The sequence below is a fragment of the Plecotus auritus genome, assembly GCF_963455305.1.
Source record: "Plecotus auritus genome assembly, chromosome: 5".
Taxonomy (NCBI): domain Eukaryota; kingdom Metazoa; phylum Chordata; class Mammalia; order Chiroptera; family Vespertilionidae; genus Plecotus; species Plecotus auritus.
The window spans coordinates 11613060-11636023 of NC_137776.1; the positions used below are offsets into that span (position 1 = coordinate 11613060).

Genomic DNA, 22964 nt, shown 5'->3' on the forward strand with positions numbered 1-22964 from the left:
ATCAGGGAAGGTCCTCATAAAGAAGTGACATCTGAAATGGGCCTGAGATTCATCAGTTTTTCAATATGTAGCCGTTGCTAGAATCACATTTTATCCAGAGTTAAAATAGGAGTTTTATAACCTCAGAACCAGGTCAGAAAGCAAGTCCTGCAAGATTACCTTTAGCTTATATTAATAACTAACCGTTAAACACACAAGTACAACACATAAGCAACCAAAGTTGTACATGGAGACTGAACGGACTTTATCGCCATGCTGTGTTTAAATATGTCTGGAAATAGAGAAACCAAGATGGCGGCATAGGTAAGCACCTAAACTGCTGCCCCGCACAACAATTTCAAAACTACAACTAAAAGACAGAACGGACACCATCCAGAACCACAGGAAAGCTGGCTGAGTGGAAATTCTACAACTAGAAGGAAAGAGGAAAGCTCACGGAGAAGGCACAGCAAAGGGCTGAGGTACAGAGACACATGCGCACACAGAGAGGAAGGGCAGCAGAGTGCCTGGTTGGCTTTCTCTGGCGGGAGGGGGAAGGAAGCCCCCGACTGCACTGAACCCCAGTTCCGACTGCACTGAACCTCAGTTCCGGGCGAAACCCTGTGGACCCAGGCTCATACAGGGGGAGTTTGGACTGTCAGGTAGAGAGAAAGGCACACGGAGACTTGGAGACTCAGGGGAGCCGTGGCGGCAGGGGTCTGGAGGCGCGAGTGTGCACAGGGACTGACTGCGGAGGTTACCACAGGCTATCCCTAGCGGAAGGGAGTCAGAAGCTCCTGACTGCACTGAACCCCAATTCCGACTGCACTGAACCACAGTTCTGGGCGAGCCCCTTGGGACCCACGCTCTTATGGGGGAAATCTGGACTGTAAAGCGGAAACTCGGGAACCGCGGAAGGCAGAGGTCTGGAGACTCGTGCGCAACAGCAGGGCTGACGGGAAGCCAAGACTGTCTGCTCTGCCCTGAGACTCCACCCCTTCCAAGCTGAGCACAGAGGCTTTTGCAATCTGTCAAGGCTAATCCTATAAGGCTGTTTCCAGCACCGAAAATCTCCCAGTGTAGACACAGCTGATCCTCACAACCAACTGGCCTGCAGGTCAATTCCTCCCAGTGATACCAACAACAATCAAGACTTAACTACAACAAGGCTGTACACACAGTCCACAAAGGGGTGCACCAAGAGTATCCACCTCAGGTTAAGTGGGGAGGCCGACCCACTGGGCCATATAGGAAACCTAGCACACAAATCTACCCTACCAACTCAGGGAAGCAATGAAAAATGGGGAGATGAAGAAACAGATCACAATCGAAAGAAATGGAGGAAAACAAACGACTGGATATAGAATTCAAAACCACGGTTATAAGGCTTTTCAAGAATATCCTAGAAAAGGCCGATAAATATAACGAGACCCTCGAAGATATGAAAAAGGACCAACTAGAAATTAAATATACACTGACTGAAATAAAAAATATTATACAGAGACCCAACAGCAGACTAGAGGATTACAAGAACCAAGTCAAAGATTTGAAATACAAAGAAGCAAAAAACACTCAACCAGAAAAGCAAAAAGAAAAAAGAATCCAAAAATTTGAAGATAGTGTAAGGAGCCTCTGGGACAACCTGACACGTACCAACATCCGAATTATGGGGGTGCCAGAAGAAGAAAGAGAGCAAGATACTGAAAACCTATTTGAAGAAATAATGACCGAAAACTTCCCCCACCTGGTGAAAGAAATAGACTTACAAGTCCAGGAAGCGCACAGAACCCCAAACAAAAGGAATCCAAAGAAGACCTCACCAAGACACATCATAATTAAAATGCCAAGAGCAAAAGACAAAGAGAGAATCTTAAAAGCATCAAGAGAAAAACAGTTAATTACCTACAAGGGAGCACCCATACGATTGTCAGCTGATTTCTCAACAGAAAATATGCAGGCCAGACGGGAGTGGCAAGAAATTTTCAAAGTGATGAATAGCAAGAACCTACAACAAGAATACTCTACCCAGCAAAGCTATTATTCAGAATGGAAGGTCAGATAAAGAGCTTCACAGATAAGAAAAAGCTAAAGGAGTTCATCACCACCAAACCAGTATTATATGAAATGCTGAAAGGTATTCTTTAAGAAGAGGAAGAAGGAAAAAGTAAAAAGAAAAATTATGAACAACAAATACAATCTATCAACAAGTGAACCTAAAAATCAAGTGAATTAAAAATCTAAGGAACAGAATAAACTGGTGAATATAATAGAATCAGGGGCATAGAAAGGGAGTGGACTGATAATTCTCAGGGGGAAAAGGGTATGGGGGGTGCAGGAAGAGACTGGACAAAAATCGTACACATATGGATGTGGACAGTGTGGCGGGAGGTAAGGGCAAAGGGTGGGGTGGGAACCAGGTGGAGGGGAGCTATGGCGGGAAAAAGGAGAAACAATTGTAATAATCTGAATAATAAAGATTTATTAAATTTAAAAAAAAATAAATATGTCTGGAACCCCAGGGCTGCTGGAACCTCATTCCAAAGGAAGAAGACTGGCAGGAGGCTCACAGTGTGACCTAGTAAGAACAGAGAGGAAAGTTACTCTGCATGAGGTGGAGGTGAGCATTGAAAGTAAAAGGAAAGGGACTGAGGAAAGAAGAACTAACAGGAGAGAGAGAGAAAGAGAGAGAGAGAGAGAGAAGAAAGGTGGAAGACAAGTAGGGAGTGGATGAAAGAAAAGGAAAAATGGGCACAAAAAACTCACCAGCGCTTCCTAAGCCAGAATGCAAGAGCTGTCAGGAGCACCAGGGGCACCATCACTGCCAAGAGGATCAAGCCCATGGAGCTATGGTGACGTTCTGTGGGTTTGGGTGCACACAAGGTGTCATTTCAAACCCACCCCATTTACTGCATTTCCCTGGTCTGCACTCTTTATTAGCGTGTTCGCCTCACTAATCTTTGTTCTTGTTTCCTCTCTCCTCCCTCTTCAGAGTTGAACTTTTCATCTAACCCTCAAAATCTTCCTCATTTTCTACTCTTCCATTTATTGAATTAATTATTTTCATTCTTTTGGGTTTGGAGGCCATAAATTCCAAATTATATTTGGCTCTCCTGCTCTGCTTGTAGACCGTTATCCACTCCCATTCCCAGTGGGGCCCCAGTTTTTTCTTACCCAAGTAGAGGAGGATGTCCTGGCCTCCTAGGCTGCTGTGTGTCACCCGGCAATATAGGCCAGATGTCTCAGTGGCTTCCACCTCCAAGAAAACCTGAAGGTACCATGTCCCATCAGCATTGGGCAAGATACCACTCTGTTGAGTGCCCTGCTGTACCTGTTCACCTCGCATCCACTGTACCCAAATTGGCTTTGGATGGAAACCAGAGACGTGGCAAACCAGCATCTGACGGTGAGGACCGGGATTGGGGCCAGTGGAGAGCCAGGCCTCTGGTTTTACTGCAGAGGACAGGAAAGATATTTAGGTAAGGACTCTGACACAGACTTGGAGGTTCATATCTTCACATCAGTTTAGAGAAACAACATCTATCACATGCTGGTAATTCATGCATTATCCTTCTCTCTCCTGACCCCTTATGCTCAATTTAAAGGGATGGTGGGAGGGTATAATTTTAGAATAGAAAAGTCTTGGAGGAAGGATATGGGACTGACCTTCTCTCTGGAGATCTGCCTTCCCTGCATCAAGGATACTCAAGAGGAAACGTGGGCAGGTGTCACTGAGTATCCTCTGCAGTATTTTTTTGGCGTCATGGTACTGATTGAATCGTCTGCACATAGGCTGAGCTGTAATTTCATCCTTTACAGATGGCAGCCATGAACTGTTCTGGAAGTGTAGGAGCTCTGATCCTTGATAAGCAAATCGATAGAAGGCTACTATGGCTCCCCCAGGGTGCAGCTCACAGCCCGTTGTTACCTGTATCTCAAAGGGATCTAGGGAAGAAGGGTTGTAAATTAGCGGAAAGAGGGAGTAAAGATGAAATTAGTGGAAGCAAAAAAGGAAATAGAAGAAGTTTGAAGATTTTGAGATAATGGAACAAACTTTGGTTTGATCAGAAGTTCAGGAAAAGTATAGTTGGTGATTGTTGAAGATGGAGGAAAAAAGGACTTTTTTTTGGAAATTGAAGTAAGCAAATTGTTGAAAGAAGGTGACATAAATGGTGAGAGCAAGAGAATAAGGAAGCAGGTGGTGTGAGAATTGTGATTATAATAACCTAGGGTGAATGAAATGCAATAGGTTACAATAAATGTACAGACAGAGGATGCTGAAGAGATTGAATGTGGGGGATAATTGGAATAAGGAGCTCATTGCGGCACACACCCCTCACCCAGCACATTGCACCTCCCAACTGGGGAATTGAACTTACATTTAAGCTGCCATTGACGGGCATGTTTGTGAAGTTGGAGTGGCAATTCAATGGAGAGCGCATGGTTGAACTCCACCAGTTCTTTTATCTCTTCCTTGCTGAAGTTGCCATTGGACCAAGGACGCAGGGAAATAATACTGCCAGAGTTGTCCCAGGCATGAGTCTGCAAATCACCCAAACAAGCAGAGTGCTTGCTTTTCACCCAGGAATGGTTGTAGAAGGATGACCTGTAGATAATTTTGAAGGAGACCTCCTCCTGGAAGGCTGTGGCAACAGAACAGATAGACTGAGGAGAAGAAAAGGCATCGGGAAGGAGAGAGAATGAAGAAAGGTGCCAGGAAGGAAACACTCAGAATCTGGAGATAAGGGAAGCCATGGCTACCTCAGCAGCATTCAGCTGCCCAGGGCCCCATGCTTTACAAACAACCTTCAGAAGGGCTCAGGGTCCCAGAGTACGGGATACTCAGGACTGTGCTGACATTCTCCTCTCCAGGTATGTTCTGAGGACGCCGCACCACACAGACACACACACACACACACACACACACACACACACACACACACACACACTTTTGTACCCAACAGGGCAGTGACCAGAGTTCTTACCATCTTCATTGTCACCAGCTGCGAGGAGAACAGCTAGCAATGGAATTTGCAGTAGCAGCATTTCAGTTACGGATGTTATTTCTTTCTCAGGAAAGTTTGGTTTTGGCTTCTGTTTGAAATAAACCTACTCCACACTACCTCTATTCTGACTTCCTTCTTCTACCAACAGGCCAGGAAAAAAACAGTGCTCCTTCCCTAAACTCTAGACACTGATTCAGCCTCTCATTTCCCTTCCACTTCTGACTTTCAACTTCTCCCCTTGTTACCAGCCTTCATTCTGTTCATCTTTCTCTAACTCGGCCTCTATGGAATAAGTCTTATGCGCCATTGAAAAGTCAGTTTCCCTCTGGAGATATTTCCTTCTCATTCAGACAATGAAAGTATAAAACCAAATGGCTTTCCAATTCCTACCTGATGTTCTGTTGTCCCTGCTCTTTCCTGTCACTCTGTCCTTTTCGTGCCAAATGTAAACACTCTTCAAATAGTCTCTTCTTCTGTCTAAGCCCCGCCCCATTGTGTCATATCTCTGACATCTCATTGGCTGCTTTATTTGATTTTCAGGATCTCCTATGATTGCCCTGTGTAACAGTACAAACTACTACTCCATTATCCTTAGGGAAGAGCCAGTAGCCATCACAGAGACCACAGGAACCTGGAAACATAAAAATCTCTGTTTGGCTTGCAGTGATATCTATTCATTTACCCAAGAGTCTCTCATCACCTGCCTGGATACAAGCATCTTGCAACACTCGTGAGTATCTAGTGGTCTACAAGGCAATCACTTTATTCAGGAGCTTTTATTCTACTTAAGAAGGAAGCACATAAACTAAGGAAGGACTATAAGCCTTGGTGTGCTGGGTTTTATTATAATGTACGGACTAGAGAAAACAAGCCTTCTTGAAACAAAGTCCCAAACCTTAACTGATGTTGCCCACTCAGAATCTTGGCTCCAGTGGTTTGCTCAGGGTGTTAGGTCTGTCTGCCTCTGCTGTACTGGGTCCCAACTCCAGCAGAATGCCTCCTGGCAAGGTGCTCAATGAATAACTTTGAATGAATAATTGGGTTCAGGCAATCAATTATTTTTTTCATTAGACAGATTTTTAACATTATTGTTTAAGGTATCAAAAATCTTTGCTTGTATTTCTACTTGGTGAAATGAGAATCTTACAGTTTTATTTAGGATTAAAACATATGCTAATAAGCATGAAGTTTACAAGGAGGGTTATGCTGTAAATCTCCCATTATAATTTTTTAAAAAAACAGTGATAATTTGTGGGAAATTAAGTTAATGGAATATTCTGGAGTTCTTTATCCAAGTTTTCCTTCTTATTGGCCCTGCTGGGATCTTCCAGCTTATTTTGTCATACACTGGCCTTTGCTGGCCATGCTGACCCTGCTCTTTCATGCTTATCGTGTTTAAAAGGCTCTTAAAATGTTTTCCTTTGTAACTTCTAGATCAGTGGTCGGCAAACTCATTAGTCAACAGAGCCAAATATCAACAGTACAACGATTGAAATTTCTTTGGAGAGCCAAATTTTTTTTAAAATATATTTTATTGATATTTTTACAGAGAGGAAGGGAGAGGGATAGAGAGCTAGAAACATCGATGAGAGAGAAACATCGATCAGCTGCCTCCTGCACACCTCCCACTGGGGAGGTGCCCGCAACCAAGGTACATGCCCTTGATCGGAATCAAACCCAGGACCCTTCAGTCCGCAGGCCAACGCTCTATCCACTGAGCCAAACCAGTTTCGGCAGGAGAGCCAAATTTTTTAAATTTAAACTTCTTCTAACGCCACTTCTTCAAAATAGACTGGCCCAGGCCGTGGTATTTTGTGGAAGAGCCACACTCAAGGGGCCAAAGAGCCCCATGTGGCTCGCGAGCCGCAGTTTGCCGACCATGGCTCTAGAAAATGTGCTCTGGCTCTTTTGTTATTTATTTGTACACAAGTAAACAAATTATCTAAGGCTAATCTTAAAATATTTTGGAAAAAAGTTAAGATTATCTTAACCTAAAATTAAAAAGCCAAAACGTGAGGCAATAAGGGTTTATTTGTATTGCAATTTGGGAAGCACAGATTCAAGCAGAAACCCATATAGTGTCCTGATTACAGGGTGAGAGGAAGGGAATTTTAGGAGAAAAGAATGGGATAATTGCATGAATACAAAAAACAAAAACAAAAAAAACACACACACACAAAAAACCCATCTTCTATTGGTGCTAACAAGCTGATAAGCTAAATTACTCTATGGCTATTGTGGGGTTCAGAACAGGCCTCCCCAGGATGTGCCACTTTAACATTTGTCTTATTTTGAGCCTTAGCATTTAAATTATGTTGAGCCAAAGACAAGACCCTGTAGGCTTATGAGAACCTTTTACTTCTTCCTTAAAGAATTTAAATGAGGGGACTTGCCCATAATAAGCTTTCAGCAGAAACATTTCTAAACCAATCTACATGGCAGGGCAAACTACTAGTTACTGAAGATCTCTTATTATCAACCTTTTGAAGCCCCACGCTTCCCTACCTCATCTTTACCTCAGACTTGCCTCATATACCTCAATTTTAGAAAGTGCCGTGTGGTCAATCTGGCAAGTTCAGTGACAGAAAGTAACCTCACAGGGTGGCCTGGTCATAACTTGCTAACTAGGCAGGTCCCAATGGGTAGTCATGCTCCAGGTCTAAAAGGTGTATCTTGGCCTTAAGCAAGCTCTGTCCATTGTTCTTGTGCATCTAGGTTAACACCCTGTGAAATGTCAGAAATACTCCTTTCCAGACCCCTCTCAGGTGTGACCACCTCACGGAGCACCTCATCTTGTTAACTGTCCTGCCCCCCTTTTGGTGCTCGGGACTACACTCCATGACCTGAGCCACACTGGCCAGGGCAGGACGCCCATTTCACCCTGTGCCTTCACACCTCCCTGGAAATCCCTCCTCTTGATCCACTGGTGCTTAGGCTACAGGCATGCTCATGTTCTAACAGCTGTTACGTGGTGCTTCCTCAGACACCACCAGAGCTCTGGAATTTCTCTATCCTCTAAAGCTCTCCTCAGACCCAGACCGGAGCTCCCCTCCCACACAGTCTCACACACTCATCTGAATTCCCACTCCCCACCAGCAGTGACCTCAACTTCCCTGCGAGAGAAATCCACTGCCTCTTACAGTCATGTGCCTTTTCCTGAGCTTCTTCCTTTTCTTCCCACTTTGCTTCTCGTTTTTCTATCCTCTTTCTGGCTTCCAGCCTCTCTGTGTATCTGATGTGAGTGCTTCTTGTTCTTCAAAGCAAGTCTCTTGCCCTAAAAGGATCTTAGGACAGAGAGTCAAGATACATTCCTGGATGAGACACCTGCTGGATGCAGTGAATTGGAAAAACACCTCAGCATTCTGGCCTCAGTTTTCTTATCTGTAAAATAACTGGGTTAAAAGAAGTAAATGTTTTTTAATCTTGTCAGCTTTCCCTCTAGCATTCTGTGCGTCTTACTGGGCTCCCTTTTCTCCCCATCCATGCCCTCTTCCTCCCCATTTTGCTTTTCCCTCATTTTTTTTAAACTTTACTTTTCAATTAGTTTGTTAAAAATTATTTAGTATTAGTTTTAGGTGTATAACATAGTGGTAAGACAGTCATATCCTTATAAGGAGTTTCTATTTAGTAGTATTAGTGTCAGGTGTACAGCATAGAGATGAGACAACTATGTCCCTACAAAGTGTTCCCCCAGTATTTTCAGTGCCCACCTGGCACCTTATATAGTTTCTGCACTATTACTAACTGTATTCCCTGTGTTGTGCTTTACATCCCTGCGACTATTTTGTAACTATTAATTTTACTTCCTTTTTAAAAATACATTTTTATTGATTTCCAAGAGGTAGGAAGAGGGAGAGAGAAATATAGAAACATCAATGATGAGAGAGAATCATTGATCAGCTGTATCCCGCACGCCCCACACTGGGGATCAAGCCCACGACCCCGGTATGTGCCCTAACCGGAATCGAACCATGACCTCCTGGTCGTTGCTCAATCACTGGGCCACCCCAGCCGGGCTCAATTTTACTTCATAATCTCTTTACTTTTTTCACCCACTCATCCAGTCCTCCTCTCCTCTGGCAACTGTCACTCTGTTCCCTGTACCTAAGAGTTTGTTTCAATTTTGTTCTTTAGATTCATGTATAAGTGAAGTCATGTGGTATTTATTTTTCTCTGACTGGCTTATTTCTCTTAGCATAATATCTTCTAGACCCACCCATGCTGTCACAAATGGAAAGCTTTTGTTCTTTTTTAGGGTCGAGTAATATTACACTGTATATCCGCACTACCACTTTCTTATCCACTCCTCTATCGATGGGCCCTTGACTTGTTTCTATATCTTGTCCTTCCTTGTTTCTCACTTCGGCATGTCTTAGCAGTCATTCTCCATTTAGCCTCCAGCACAGTCCCAGCCTCCTCTCCATTTTCTCATAGTCCCTGTCCATTCAATATCATCTCAGCCTTTCCTTCCTGACTCACTTTCAGCACTAAAGCATTGTTTTATTGCGTGACCCTTAAATTCCTGTGTGTACTATGGAAATCACAGTCATGGAATTTATTTCTGGAATGATGGCACTAAATAACTTGAGAAGACTGTGATAATTCTCATGGGAGGGAAAGTACAGGGATGGAATGAGTCTCTAATGTTTTCTCTTTCCAGCCAGTGTGGCTCAGTGGTTGAGCACCGACCCATAAACCAAGAGGTCCCAGGTTCAATTCCTGGTCAGGGCACATACCCAGGTTTCAGCTTCAGTCCCCATTAGGAGGACATGCAGGAGGCAGTTGATCGATGTCTCTCTCATTGATGTTTCTATCTCGCTCTCCCTCCTCCTTGCTCTCTGTCTAAAAAATTTCAATGAAAACATATTTTTAAAAACTATGTTTTATCTACTATATATTTGCACTACTTATGTGGCTTTGCTCAATCTGAGCACCAGAATATTGGCTGCAATTATTATGTCAGACCTTGGCGGTGAGACCCGTATATCCATGAAAATATTTCACCTGGTTTTTAATTTATAAAGATACCTAAAGTATTAAAACTAAACCTATACAACAAGCAACAATACACAACACCTGTGTGTTAAATATAACCTAACTCCTCAATTAAAAACTGATGAGAATTCTTGGTCCATGAACATTTATTGGTTATTTTGCTTAATAGTGCTCACCTGTTCTAGCAATCACTAGATAGTGATAAAATTCACATACCTGCCTGGTGCCTTTTTTTGTAGATTGCATTTAATATTTTCTTTCTTTTTCTAATTCATTTGTCAAGGCTCTTATTATCAGATAGAAAGTAGGTGAAGAAACTCTTTGTTATATGTTTTTAAGATGATTTTGATATTTCCCTAATATGTTCTGAAAATGCTGCCTAAATATTTAGTTATTATCCTGCAATGCCCGTTACACACTTGTTCCTACTTTGCTTAATGACTAATCATCTAGAAGAAAACTTTGCCAACACCAGAGGTATTGGTTTGCTAGGGTTGCCATAGCTACTCACAGACTGAGTGACTCAAACACCAAAAATGTATTTCTTAGTTTCAGAGGACAGAGTGTAAGATCAGGGTGTCAGCAGGTTAGTTTCTCCTGAGGCCTCTCTCTTTGGTGTTTGGACGGGCCATCTTCTTGCTGTGTGCTCACATCACCGTTCCGCTGTGCACACCCAGGCCTGGTCCTGGTGTCCGTGTGTCCAATTTTTTTCTTAGAAGGATAGTATTCAGAATGGATTAGGGCTCATCATAAAGGCCTGGTGTTAATTGAATGATCTCCATAAAGGCCTTTTGTCAAAATACAGTCACATCCTGAGATACTGGGGGTTCGGACTTCAGCATATGAATTTTAGGAAGAACAAATTCAGCCCATACACTGGATGTTTTCACTTTTCAAAATCTTACTTTTCTTCTTTACTTTTCAAAATCCTCTTCACTTGCAAATGTGTTTTCTTTTTAACAGAGGTGTCTCACAGATATTTAGACTTCAGAGACAGTAAGTAACCCTTAGCTTCCAAAAAGCCTATACTTCTGTATTGTTTTCTTACAATTTTTCCTCTTCTTTTGCAAGATACACTTGAAGAAAAACAACAACAACATAGTAGGAAGAGTATTGGTTATCCACATTTATTAAATCTAAAGTAATTAAGATTACTCTATTACGTTACATTGGCAGAAGGATAGACTCACAGAAGAATGGAACAAAATAAGGAGTTCAGCAACAGGGCAGTATACATATAGGCACTGAAATGACAACATCATTGATGCCGCATATCATTGTTATTGGTCAATGGACTAACATGGAAAAAATTAACTTTTATCCCCATTTCATAGCACACACAAAAATCAAGTCCAGGCTTATTGTATATCTAAATGTAAGAGGTAAGCTTCTCTAAGATAAAGTGCTTTTCCAAGTGTGATCCTCAGACCACCAGAATCAGCATCATCTGAAAGTTGTAAAAAAATGCAAATTCTTAGGCCTCTTTCTAGACCTAAAGAGCTAAACATTCTGGAGGTAAGTAAAAAAAATTTTCTTTTTTTAAGAAAAAAACAAAACCCCTCACAGATGCTGCTGATGCCCACTCACGTTTGAGCATCACAGTTTAAGGAGAATATCTCATGACCTTGGAGACGGAGTAAATAATTTACAGGAGTAAATAAAAATCATCATAAAAAACAATATTAATCATTGTATCCCATTAAAAATTCTTTCCATCACAATACAAGTTTAAGAGAGTAAAATGTAAACCAGAGACTGGTAGAAAATATTCACAATATATATATTCAGCAAAGGACTAGTACACAGACATTATATAGAACTTCAATAAATAAAGACCGACATTCTCCCTCACTCCCCCACCCCCCCCACACATAGGTAAATAGCTAAAAATTTAAACTGGTACTTCACAAAAGAGTGTATCTAAATGGTTAATAGGCATATGTTAAATACCATTAGTCAACAGGAAAATACAAACCATAAATAACAATTAGATAACCCAAAATACCCACACAAGAATGGCTAAAATTTAAGGGGTTAATAATCTATAGTAATAAAAGTATAATATGTAATTAGACTAGGCGTCCCTTCGGACGAAGCCAGGGCTGTGAGGGAAGCCCGGGTCCCGGGTGCCAGAGGGAAGCCGGTGCTGGCAGCCGGGGGAAGGAAGGCTTACTCTTGCACGAATTTCGTGCATCGGGCCTCTAGTATCAAATGTGAGTGAGTTTGTGGAGAAGATGAAAGGGAGACTGGTAGAAGCACTGTGAAAACCTGTTTCTATTAAATGTAAGAAGATGTACCTCCTGGGACCCAGCAATTCCATTCTATGTATATTCCTGTGAGAAATGAATGTTTTGTTATCAGTATACACACACACAAATGTTCAGTGATCCGCACTCCACAAAGTCTAGGACTGTCACCGAGGCGTTAATCCCCCACATCTGCAGTTTTGAGCACCCACACCTGACAATCCCTTCTCACAGGTGTCCCGACCACGTCATGTAAAAGCCTTAGGACACAATGCACAAGACTCCAGTGCCGCTCAAGTTCGGGGCTGTTGCCTTGCAGTTGCTGGGGGGAAATGTACTGAGAAAATGGGAGGCAGGACAGAAGAGGTGACTGATACAAGCAGGTTTGTAAAAATTTACCTTTATTACAAGCAGGTCTTTATGAATAAACATATAAAATACATTATATACACAAAACCAATTATTTTTCATAGGAAATCTTCCATAGGCCAGTCTGTTCGGTAACTGTTTAACTGTATTATTTATTTTTATTTTATTTTTTTTATTTTTTTACATTTTTTTAATTGTTTGAAGTATTAAAAATAGTAGTACATATGTCTCTTTTTTTCCCCCATAGACCTCCCCCACCCTCCCCTTCCCCCCAGTACATGCCTTTGCCTGCCCCCCCCCCCCGCCCCCAGTGTCTTTTATCCATTGGTTATGCTTATATGCATGCGTACAAGTCCTTCGGTTGATCTCTTACAGCACCCCACCCCCACCACAAAACCTCCTCTGCCTTCCCACTGTAGTTTGACAGTCTGTTCAATGCTTCTTTGCTTCTGTATCTATTTTTCCCCCTTTTCTTTCCTTTAAAAAATCTTGCCTCTGCAGACTAGAAATAAACATATAATAACAAAAAATGTTTGAGTCCCAATTTCAATGTCCAACAGTTCTGAGTCCCCGTTTCAATGTCAAACAGTTCCTTATGTGTACATGTCAGCAATGATATCTGGATGGTGGGCACATGGTGGCAATGCAGGTCCAACCCTCTCTGGTTTGGTCCTAGGCACGCTGCTGCGTCACACAGCTTCTGACTACTAGCGTGGCAAGGCGTCGTCAGCGTCTCCCATCTCTGGACTGTTTCTCCTCTTGTCTTCGTGGTTGGAGCAGACCTGTCAATTCCTCTCTGTTGCAGGAATCCACATGGTCTTGGAGTTGTTTTCTGAAAATATACAAACATATTCTCGACCGAAAGTTAATAAAGGAATCTTTTCTATATAATTGATTTGGGATCCTTTTTATTTTTGCCCAAACGATTTTCCTTTGTCTTATTTAGACACCATGTGTGTTTTTCATAGGTGTCTTGCTGTTAGCATTACAAATAAAAATTAATTTTGTAAAGTAAAAATTTTCTAGATGTAATTTACTTATAGGATATTTTTCCTTACATGATATTACCCTACTATTCCCCCTTTTTTGATTACTGGAGGCTTTTGTAAATTTTATAATGCAGTCTTGATAACTTTAAATTTTATTTTTTTGCACAAAAATATGACTGCTTTAGTTTCATTGCATGTTCAGGAATTTTACCATGAGATGAACTACCAATAGAAATTTTAGTTAACACTTTAGGAACAGCTTTTTGTCCAGTACAATTAAATTTTCTTGAATATTCACTTATTTGAATTAGCCTATTTAAATTAATCTGAAAACTTGATTATTATTTTACTGTCAAATTTAATACTCTACCAACAATCTTAATTTACCCTGTAAATATTAGTGGAAAGGATTATTTGCATTCTTGAGTAGGCCCTGAGCATTCCTGGTGCTAGGCTGGATGTAGATATAGGGCAGCTGCTGTCGGCCAAGTCTCTGTCTGTTACCTGGGTCCCAATCTGAGCTGGGCCAAGTCACTGTCTGTCACCTGTGTCCCGATCTGAGCTGGGCGTGGGATGCAAAGCAGCCATGGGAGCAGGAGACCTCCCTCAGACGGGGCCAGGGTTCAGGCCCCTGCAAGGTTGGGAGGGTGGGGGTCTGTGCCACACCTCTGATGATCCCCAAGTTCTCTCCTGATGGCCCTGCGACTGTGCCTGTCTTAGGTTGTTCCTTCCCTGAGGAATCTTACCCGTCTCTGGCTAACCAGTCATCCTCCGGGGCCAAGCAGGGTGATGTGAGGTTCAGTTCTGTCTCCTTGGTAGCCTATGCCCCCGTGGCCTCCACGCCCAGCACCTGCCTTGGGATCTCCTGGCCTGCTGGAGGTGCCCCAGCACTGATCACATATCTCGGGGAACTCAGGTTTCTTCTCCAGAGAGGGCCCAGCTCACACAATTGGGTGAGAGACAGATTCATGGTACCAGCCACCACGAGGCTTCAAGCTCAGCATGAACAGAAAGCTCAGGCAACAGCTGAGGGCAATTGGATTGTGAGAAGAGGGTCCCTCTTGGCACAAAAAGCAAGAGGGGCCAATATAGAATGCTCAAGTGCCTTCCCAGTGCCTTAATTCCTTCTGAAAGGGAATAAATTCTTTCATGTCCTCTTTTTTTTTTTTTTTTAATTGCTGCCAAACATTCCAAGAATTAGTTTGTAAGTTTGTTTGGGATAATTGTACAGTATGCTGTTGTAAAATATCTAAAATTATAATGACATTGTAGAATAATATCATGTAAGAATATTCTTTGCTCTAGGCCATGGCAATTCAATTTCAAACTGGCTGACAATTTCTTTTTGTAACTTTATATAAACTTTGTCAGGAAGGCAAAAACACAAATTATTCCCCCATAACCCTCCACCCCCCACTTATGCCCCACCCCCTTGTTGTCTGTGTCCATTGATTAGGCTCATATGCATGCACACAAGTCCCTTGGTTGATCTCTCCCCCTTATTCCCACCCTCCCCTACCTTCCCTGAGGTATGACGTGCTGTTCGATGTTTCTCAGTCTCTGGATCTGTTCTTGTTCATCAGTCTATGCCGTTCATTATATTCCACAAATGAGTGAGATCATGTGATATTTATCTTTCTCTGCCTGGCTTATTTCACTTAACATAATACTCTCCATCTCCATCCATGTTGTTGCAAATGGTAGGAACTCCTTCTTTTTTACCGCAGCGTAGTATTCCATTGTGTAGATATACCACAGTTTTTTAATCCACTCATCTGCTGATGGGCATTTAGGCTGTTTCCAAATCTTAGCTATGGTGAATTGTGCTGCTATGAACATAGGGGTGCATATATCCTTTCTGATTCATGATTCTAGTTTCTTGGGATATATTCCTAGAAGTGGGATCACTGGGTCAAATGGGAGTTCCATTTTTAGTTTTTTGAGGAAACTCCATACTGTTCTCCACAGTGGCTGCACCAGTCTGCATTCCCACCAGCAGTGCACGAGGTTTCCTTTTTCTCCACATCCTCGCCAGCACTTGTCATTTGTTGATTTGTTGATAAAGCCGTTCTGACAGGTGTGAGATGGTACCGCATTGTTGTTTTGATTTGCATCTCTCTGATGATTAGTGACTTTGAACAGGTTTTCATATGTCTCTTGGCCTTCCTTCTGTCTTCTTTCGAAAAGTGTCTATTTAGATCAGATGCCCATTTTTTGATTGGGTTGTTTATCTTCTTTTTGTTAAGCTGCATGAGTTCCCTGTAAATGTTGGAGATTAAACCCTTATCATTGATATCATTGGCAAATATGTTCTCCCATGCAGTGGGCTTTCTTGTTGTTTTATTGATGGTTTCCTTTGCTGTGCAAAAGCTTTTTATTTTGATGTAGTCCCATTTGTTTGTTTTCTCTTTAGTTTCCATTGCCCTAGGAGCAGTATCAGTGAAGAAGTTCCTTCGGCATATGTCTGAGATTTTTCTGCCTGTGGATTCCTCTAGTATTTTTATGGTTTCCTGTCTTATGTTTAAGTCCTTTATCCATTTTGAGTTTATTTTTGTGTATGGTGTAAGTTGGTGATCTAGCTTCATTTTTTTTGCATGTATCTGTCCAATTTTCCCAACACCATTTGTTGAAGAGACTGTCTTGACTCCATTGTATGTTCGTGCCTCCTTTGTCAAATATTAATTGAGCATAGTTATTTGGGTCAATTTCTGGGTTCTCTATTCTATTCCATTGATCAATATGTCTGTTCTTGTGCCAGTACCAGGCTGTTTTAAGAACAGTGGCTTTGTAATACAGCTTGATATCCGGTATTGAGATCCCACCTACTTTGTTCTTCTTTCTCAGGATTGCTGCAGCTATTCGAGGTCTTTTTTTATTCCAGATAAATTGTTGGAAAGTTCGTTCTAGGTCTGTGAAATATGTCGTTGGTATTTTAATGGGAAGTGCATTGAATTTATAGATTGCTTTGGGTAGTATGGACATTTTGATGATGTTGATTCTACCAATCCATGAACATGGTATGTTCTTCCATCTGTTTATGTCTTCCTCTATCTCTTTTTTCAGTGTCCTGTAGTTTTCCGCGTATAGGTCTTTTACCTCCTTAGTTAAGTTTATTCCTAGGTATCTTAATTTTTTTGGTGCAGTGGTAAATGGGATTGCTTTTTTAGTCTCTCTTTCTGTAAGTTCACTATTGGTATATAGAAATGCCAGAGATTTCTTGGCATTAATTTTGTATCCCGCTACATTGCTGAATTCACTTATTAAGTCTAGTAATTTTTTGATGGAGTCTTTAGGGTTTTCTATGTACAGTATCATGTCATCTGCGAATAAGGACAGTTTTACTTCTTCTTTTCCAATTTGGATGCCTTTTTTTTAAAAATATATTTTATTGATTTTTTTTTATAGAGAGGAAGGGAGAGGGATAGAGAGTTAGAAACATCGATGAGAGAGAAACATCGATCAGCTGCCTCCTGCACACCTCCTACTGGGGATGTGCCCGCAACCAAGGTACATGCCCTTGACCGGAATCGAACCTGGGACCCTTCAGTCCGCAGGCCGACGCTCTATCCACTGAGCCAAACCAGCCAGGGCAATTTGGATGCCTTTTATTTCTTCTTCTTGTCTGATCGCAATGGCTAATACTTCCAGCACTATATTGAACAGGAGTGGTGAGAGTGGGCATCCCTGTCTTGTTCCTGTTCTTAGGGGAAATGGTTTTAGTTTTTGCCCATTGAGTATGATGTTGGCTGTTGGTTTGTCATATATGGCTTTTATTATGTTGAGGTATGATCCTTCTATTCCCACTTTGCTGAGAGTTTTTATCAAGAAAAGGTGTTGGGCCGAAACCGGTTTGGCTCAGTGGATAGAGCGTCGGCCTGCGGACTGAAGGGTCCCGGGTTCGATTCCGGTCAAGGGCATGTACCTTGGTTGCGGGCACATCCTCAGTGGGGGGTGTGCAGGAGGCAGCTGATCGATGTTTCTCTCTCATCGATGTTTCTGGCTCTCTATCCCTCTCCCTTCCTCTCTGTGAAATATCAATAAAATATATTTAAAAAAAAAAAAAAAAGAAAGGGTGTTGGATTTTGTCAAATGCTTTTTCTGCATCAATTGATATGACTATGTGGTTTTTATTTCTCAATTTGTTTATGTGATGTATCACGTTTATTGATTTGCGAATATTGTACCATCCTTGCATCCCCGGGATAAATCCTACTTGGTCATGGTGTATGATCTTTCTGATGTACTGCTGGATTCGATTTGCTAGAATTTTGTTGAGGATTTTGGCATCTATATTCATGAGGGATATTGGCCTAAAATTCTCTTTCATTGTGTTATCTTTATCTGGTTTTGGTATTAGGATGATGCTGGCTTCATAGAAGGAGCTTGGAAGTGTTCCTTCCTCTTGAATTTTCTGGAATATTCTGAGGAGGATAGGTTTTAGTTCTTCCTTGAATGTTTGGTAAAACTCCCCTGTGAAGCCATCTGGCCCCGGGCTTTTGTTTCCTGGAAGCTTTTTGATGACTGCTTCAATTTCTTCCATAGTTATCGGCCTATTGAGATGCTTAGATTCTTCTTGATTGAGTTTTGGAAGGTTATATTTTTCTAGGAATATGTCCATTTCCTCCAGGTCGTCCAGTTTGTTGGAATAGAGTTGTTCATAGTATTTTTTAACAATCCTTTGTATTTTGGTGGGGTCTGTTGTTATTTCTCCTCTTTCATTTCTGATTTTGTTTATTTGGGTCCTCTCTCTTTGCTTCTTGGTGAGCCTGGCTGGAGGTTCATCAATCTTGTTTATCCTTTCAAAGAACCAGCTCTTGGTTTTGTTGATCTTTTGTATTGTTTTTTTGGTCTCTATGTCATTCATTTCTGCTCTGATCTTTATTATGTCCTTCCTTCTGCTCACTGTGGGCTTTTCTTGTTGCTCTCTTTCTAATTCTTTGAGTTGTTGAGTTAGATCATTTATTAGCATTTTTTCTTGTTTTTTGAGGTAGGCCTGTAGAGCTATAAACTTCCCTCTCAGGACTGCTTTCATTGTGTCCCATAGCAATTGCATTGTTGTGTTTTTATTGTCATTAGTCTCCAGGATGTTTTTAATTTCTTCTTTGATCTCGCTGATCACCCAATCATTGTTTAATAGCATGCTATTCAGCTTCCAAGTGTTTGAATTTTTTGGAATGTTTTTATTATAGTTTATTTCTAATATTATGCCATTGTGGTCTGAGAAAATGCTTGATATGATTTTAATCTTTTTGAATTTGGGGAGACTTTGCTTGTGACCCAGTATGTGGTCTATTTTTGAAAATGTCCCATGTGCACTTGAGAAGAACGTATATTCCGTGGCTTTGGGGTGAAATGCTCTGAAGATGTCAATTAGGTCCATTTGATCTAGTGCGTCATTTAGAATTGCTGTTTCTTTGCTGATTTTTTGTCTAGAGGATTTATCCAGCGATGTCAGTGGTGTATTAAAGTCTCCTACTATGATTGTATTGTTGTCGATCTCTCCCTTGATGTCTTCTAGGAGTTCTTTTATGTATTTGGAAGGCAGCTATGCTCACCACTATACCACCAACGCCTTTCTTTTATGTATTTGGGTGCTCCTGTATTGGGTGCATATATGTTTACCAGAGTTATATCTTCTTGTTGAATTGCTCCCTTCAGTATTATGTAGTGGCCTTCCTTATCTCTTGTTATGGCCTTTACTTTGAGGTCTATTTTATCAGAGATAAGTATCGCAACCCCAGCTTTTTTCTCATTTCCATTTGCCTGAAAAATGTTTTTCCATCTCTTCACTCTCAGTCTGTGTGAATCCTTTGCTCTGAGGTGGGTCTCTTGTAGACAGCAAATATATGGATCATGTTTTCTTATCCATTCAGCTACCCTATGTCTTTTGATTGGTGCATTCAATCCATTTACATTTAATGTTATTATTGACAAGTACATGTTTGTTGTCATATTTTTCCTTAGTGTTTGTGTTTCTTTTTGCCTTTCTCTTTCTTCTTTTTACAGCAGTCCCTTTAGCATCTCTTGCATTGCTGGCTTGGTAGTGATAAACTCTCTTAGCCCTTTTTTGTCTGTGAAGCTCCTGATTCCACCTTCAATTTTGAATGATAGCCTTGCTGGGTATAGTATTCTTGGATTCAAACCCTTGCTTTGCATCACTTTGTATATTTCATTCCATTCCCTTCTGGCCTGGTGTGTTTCTGTTGAGAAATCAGTTGATATTCTAATAGGAGAGCCCTTGTAGGTAACTTTCTGTCTCTCTCTGGCACCCTTTAAGATTCTTATTTTGTCGTTAGTGTTCGCCAATTTAATTATGATGTGTCTTGGTGTTGGTCTTTTGGGGTTCAACCTGTTTGGGACTCTATATACTTCTTGGACTTGCATAGTTTTTTTCTTGCCAATATCAGGGAAGTTTTCTGTCATTATTTCTTCAAACAGGTTTTCTATTCCTTGCTTCTCTTCTTCTCCTTCTGATATCCCTATTATTCTAATATTGTTTCGTTTTGTGTTGTCCCAAAGCTCCCTTAGGCTCTCCTCTTGCTTTTTAAGTCTTCTTTCCAGTTGCTGCTGTGTTTGTGTGTTTTTTCCTACCTTGTCTTCTAATTCGCTGATGTGGTCCTCAGCCTCTTCTAGTCTACTGTTTAAGCCTTCCAATGTGTTCTTTATTGCAGCTATGTCGTTCTTCATCTCTTCTTGGTTTCTTTTCATGTTGGTGACATTCTCATTCAGCTCCTTATAGTTCTCATTGAGTTGTGTGTATTTGTCATTGGGTTGTGTGTATTTGTCATCCATCCGTTTAAACATCCTTATAACCATTACTCTGTATTCTTTCTCTGTTAAGCTGCTAGCCTCAATTTCATTTAACTCCCTCTCTGGTGATACCTCTTTTTCTTTCCTTTGGGAGTTGCTTTTTTGTCTCCCCATGTTTTCCTGTAATGTTTTAATTGTAGATCCAATTGCTTTGCTACCCAGGTTCTTTTGGTGATGGTGCTACTGGTGTAATCTCTTAGTTCTCCTGGGCTTGGTAATCTAGTGTAGCTCCCTACTTGAGCTATTTGGGTTCTCTTGATGTAGGCCTGCGAGCTTGAGAGGCACAACTGCAGTATCTAGAAGTCAGCAGCCGTGGAGGGGAGTATCCCAATTTTTGCTGTCTTGCACCCTTAATTGAAATCACGCGTGCCCAGTGGGGACTCACAGTGGCACCAAGGAACTGTCTGTCGGGGTGATGTGGCTCAGGGGGCCTGCACTCTGGAAAGGTGTGACTGTGATGCCCAGAGTTCTGTAGTTATGGGGTGGGCAGACTCAGCTTTCACTGCTGCACCTGTGGTGGATAGGTGCTTACTCCCAGTGGCGGCTCACAGGAGCACCCGCCGTAAGTTTGCCAGCGAGGCACACTGAAGCACTCTGAAGGGCTCTGGCAGTGTAGCTGTGTAATTGAGGTGCTTAACTTCTAAAGATTTCTCTTTAGGGCAGATCCTATGGCCTCAGGGAGTATTGAGATTCCATGGTGTTAATCAGTGTGGGATCTGGGTGTGGCAATATTGGTTGCCTGGAGACTGGAGGGAGGGGCTATCTCTCAGGAGAAAATGGCGACGGGGCCTAGATATGACTCAGCACCAGACTCGCTTCCACCTCTCCTGGACCATCCACTGCCTACTCTCCCCAGATTCCACAACCCCACTCCCTCTTCTGCACCTCAACCACAGGTAAGCGTCTGTATCCTAAGGGTCCTACGAACCAGGTTCAGTGGAGAAAGGCGCAGGCCCCAGCGCGAGGAGGGACCGCGTCTCTGCAAGTTCCTTTCTTGCTGGCACTGCGCGGTCCGGCAGCTCTTCAGGGCTGCCTTAGAGCTCAGATCCCAAATCCAGACTCCAAGGTCTAAAATCCCATACCTCCCGCAGTCCCGTGGACCCCTTTTTTTTTTTTTTTTTTTTTTTTTTTTTTTCAGTCAGACGCTTTGCCTGTCCTCAGGGATGCAGCTTGGCGCTGTGTAGTTTCTCCCTTACCTGGGCTGAGAGGTCCCGCAGATTCTAATGCCTAGATCTTTGACTTTACCTTTATCGGGGGATCTCTGCCCTTCCCAGCTGCAAACTGTCTCACCAGCTGCGCCTCCTTTGCCAATTCAGGCCGGATTCCACTCGTTTCAGCTGCTCCCTCTATCTGCTCCGGGACAAGGCTCAGGACACGTCCGTCTATTCTGCCGCCATTTTGTCTCCCTCTGTATTATTTAAATATAGAAGACTATTCAAATACAAACATTCACAAGCATCAAGTTACAGCTCTTTAATGCTGTCGAAAGAGAAATGCCTGTGAAACTCTATGTTGCCCACCTTCACTCTATTTGAAAGTAAAGACCAGTGCCTGCCTGGCTGTTCTGGCTTAGTAGTTGAGCATTGACCTATGAACCAGGAGGTCACAGTTCAATTGCAGTCAGGGAACATGCCCAGGTTGCAGGCTGGATCCCCAGTGTGGGGTTTGCAGGAGGCAGCCAATCAATGATTCTCTCTCATCAATGTTTCTATCTCTTTCTCCCTCTCTCTCTGAAATCAATAAAAATATATTAAAAAAAAAAAATAAGGCCAGTGAGTTAAAAAACACACATAACAAAACACCCTTTGCCTGATGTGCCGCTGTTCACCGGCAGTAACAGCTGTTCATCTGTTGGGACCGTTACCCTAACCCGCCACTTTGAGAAGATGAGGAACACTCAGTATGGTACCTGCAAAGTAAACTATTGATGTGGGAAGCTTGACCCTGGTGTACTTACCCATGTATGTTCCCCCATACTTAAAGTCAGCCACAGATGAAATCTCTATATTGCATTATAATCTGAAAGTCTTAATTTCTCCAGTTTTTGTTAGTTACTCTCCTTTAATCTCCAAATTTTAAAGTATATATAAGAAATTATACCAAGTAAATTCCTGTAAACCCATTTAATTTCATCATTCTAAAACCACAGTTACATAATTTCTACTTCTCCAACTTACATTATATTTTATTAAAAGTGTCTTCAGACACATCAATTCTTATTCATATAAAAATTATACACGGTAAAAACTAATTGGCAAATCAAATCTTGAATTTTACCTGTAAGAGTTTCGCTTTTGGAACTTATCTTTTGTAGCCATTATTTCTACAAAAATTCAGTTTCCCCTGAGTGACTTGTGTAGATCTAAATAGTACTATATGCAGTTGTAGCCACTAAGTATTTTACTTTGTTTGGTCTTGCTGCTATTTATATTTATTTTAAGATGTAGATAAAGCAAAAATAGTCCTTTGTTTTGGATTAGTTTGTTACATTGCTCATTAGGTTCTCCAACAAACTTTGCAAACTGTGCACTAACTATGCAGGCTCTGAACTGATGAAAGAGCATATAGAACAG

At 41.7% G+C, this 22964-nt stretch overlaps 1 protein-coding gene across 1 annotated transcript in view; it reads right to left on the minus strand.

Annotated features, from left to right (window-relative positions):
* Positions 1–2738: 2738 nt before the first annotated feature.
* The window catches only part of LOC308249586 (T-cell surface glycoprotein CD1a-like), a gene marked incomplete at both ends in the record, with an annotated part of 28366 nt that continues 8140 nt past the window's right edge, over positions 2739–22964 (minus strand). The window contains 4 exons of the mRNA XM_080671138.1: positions 2739–2836; positions 3151–3429; positions 3643–3921; positions 4356–4619. Of these exons, the coding sequence (XP_080527264.1) occupies positions 2739–2836; positions 3151–3429; positions 3643–3921; positions 4356–4619 (920 nt within the window). The remainder of the gene's footprint in view (positions 2837–3150; positions 3430–3642; positions 3922–4355; positions 4620–22964) is intronic.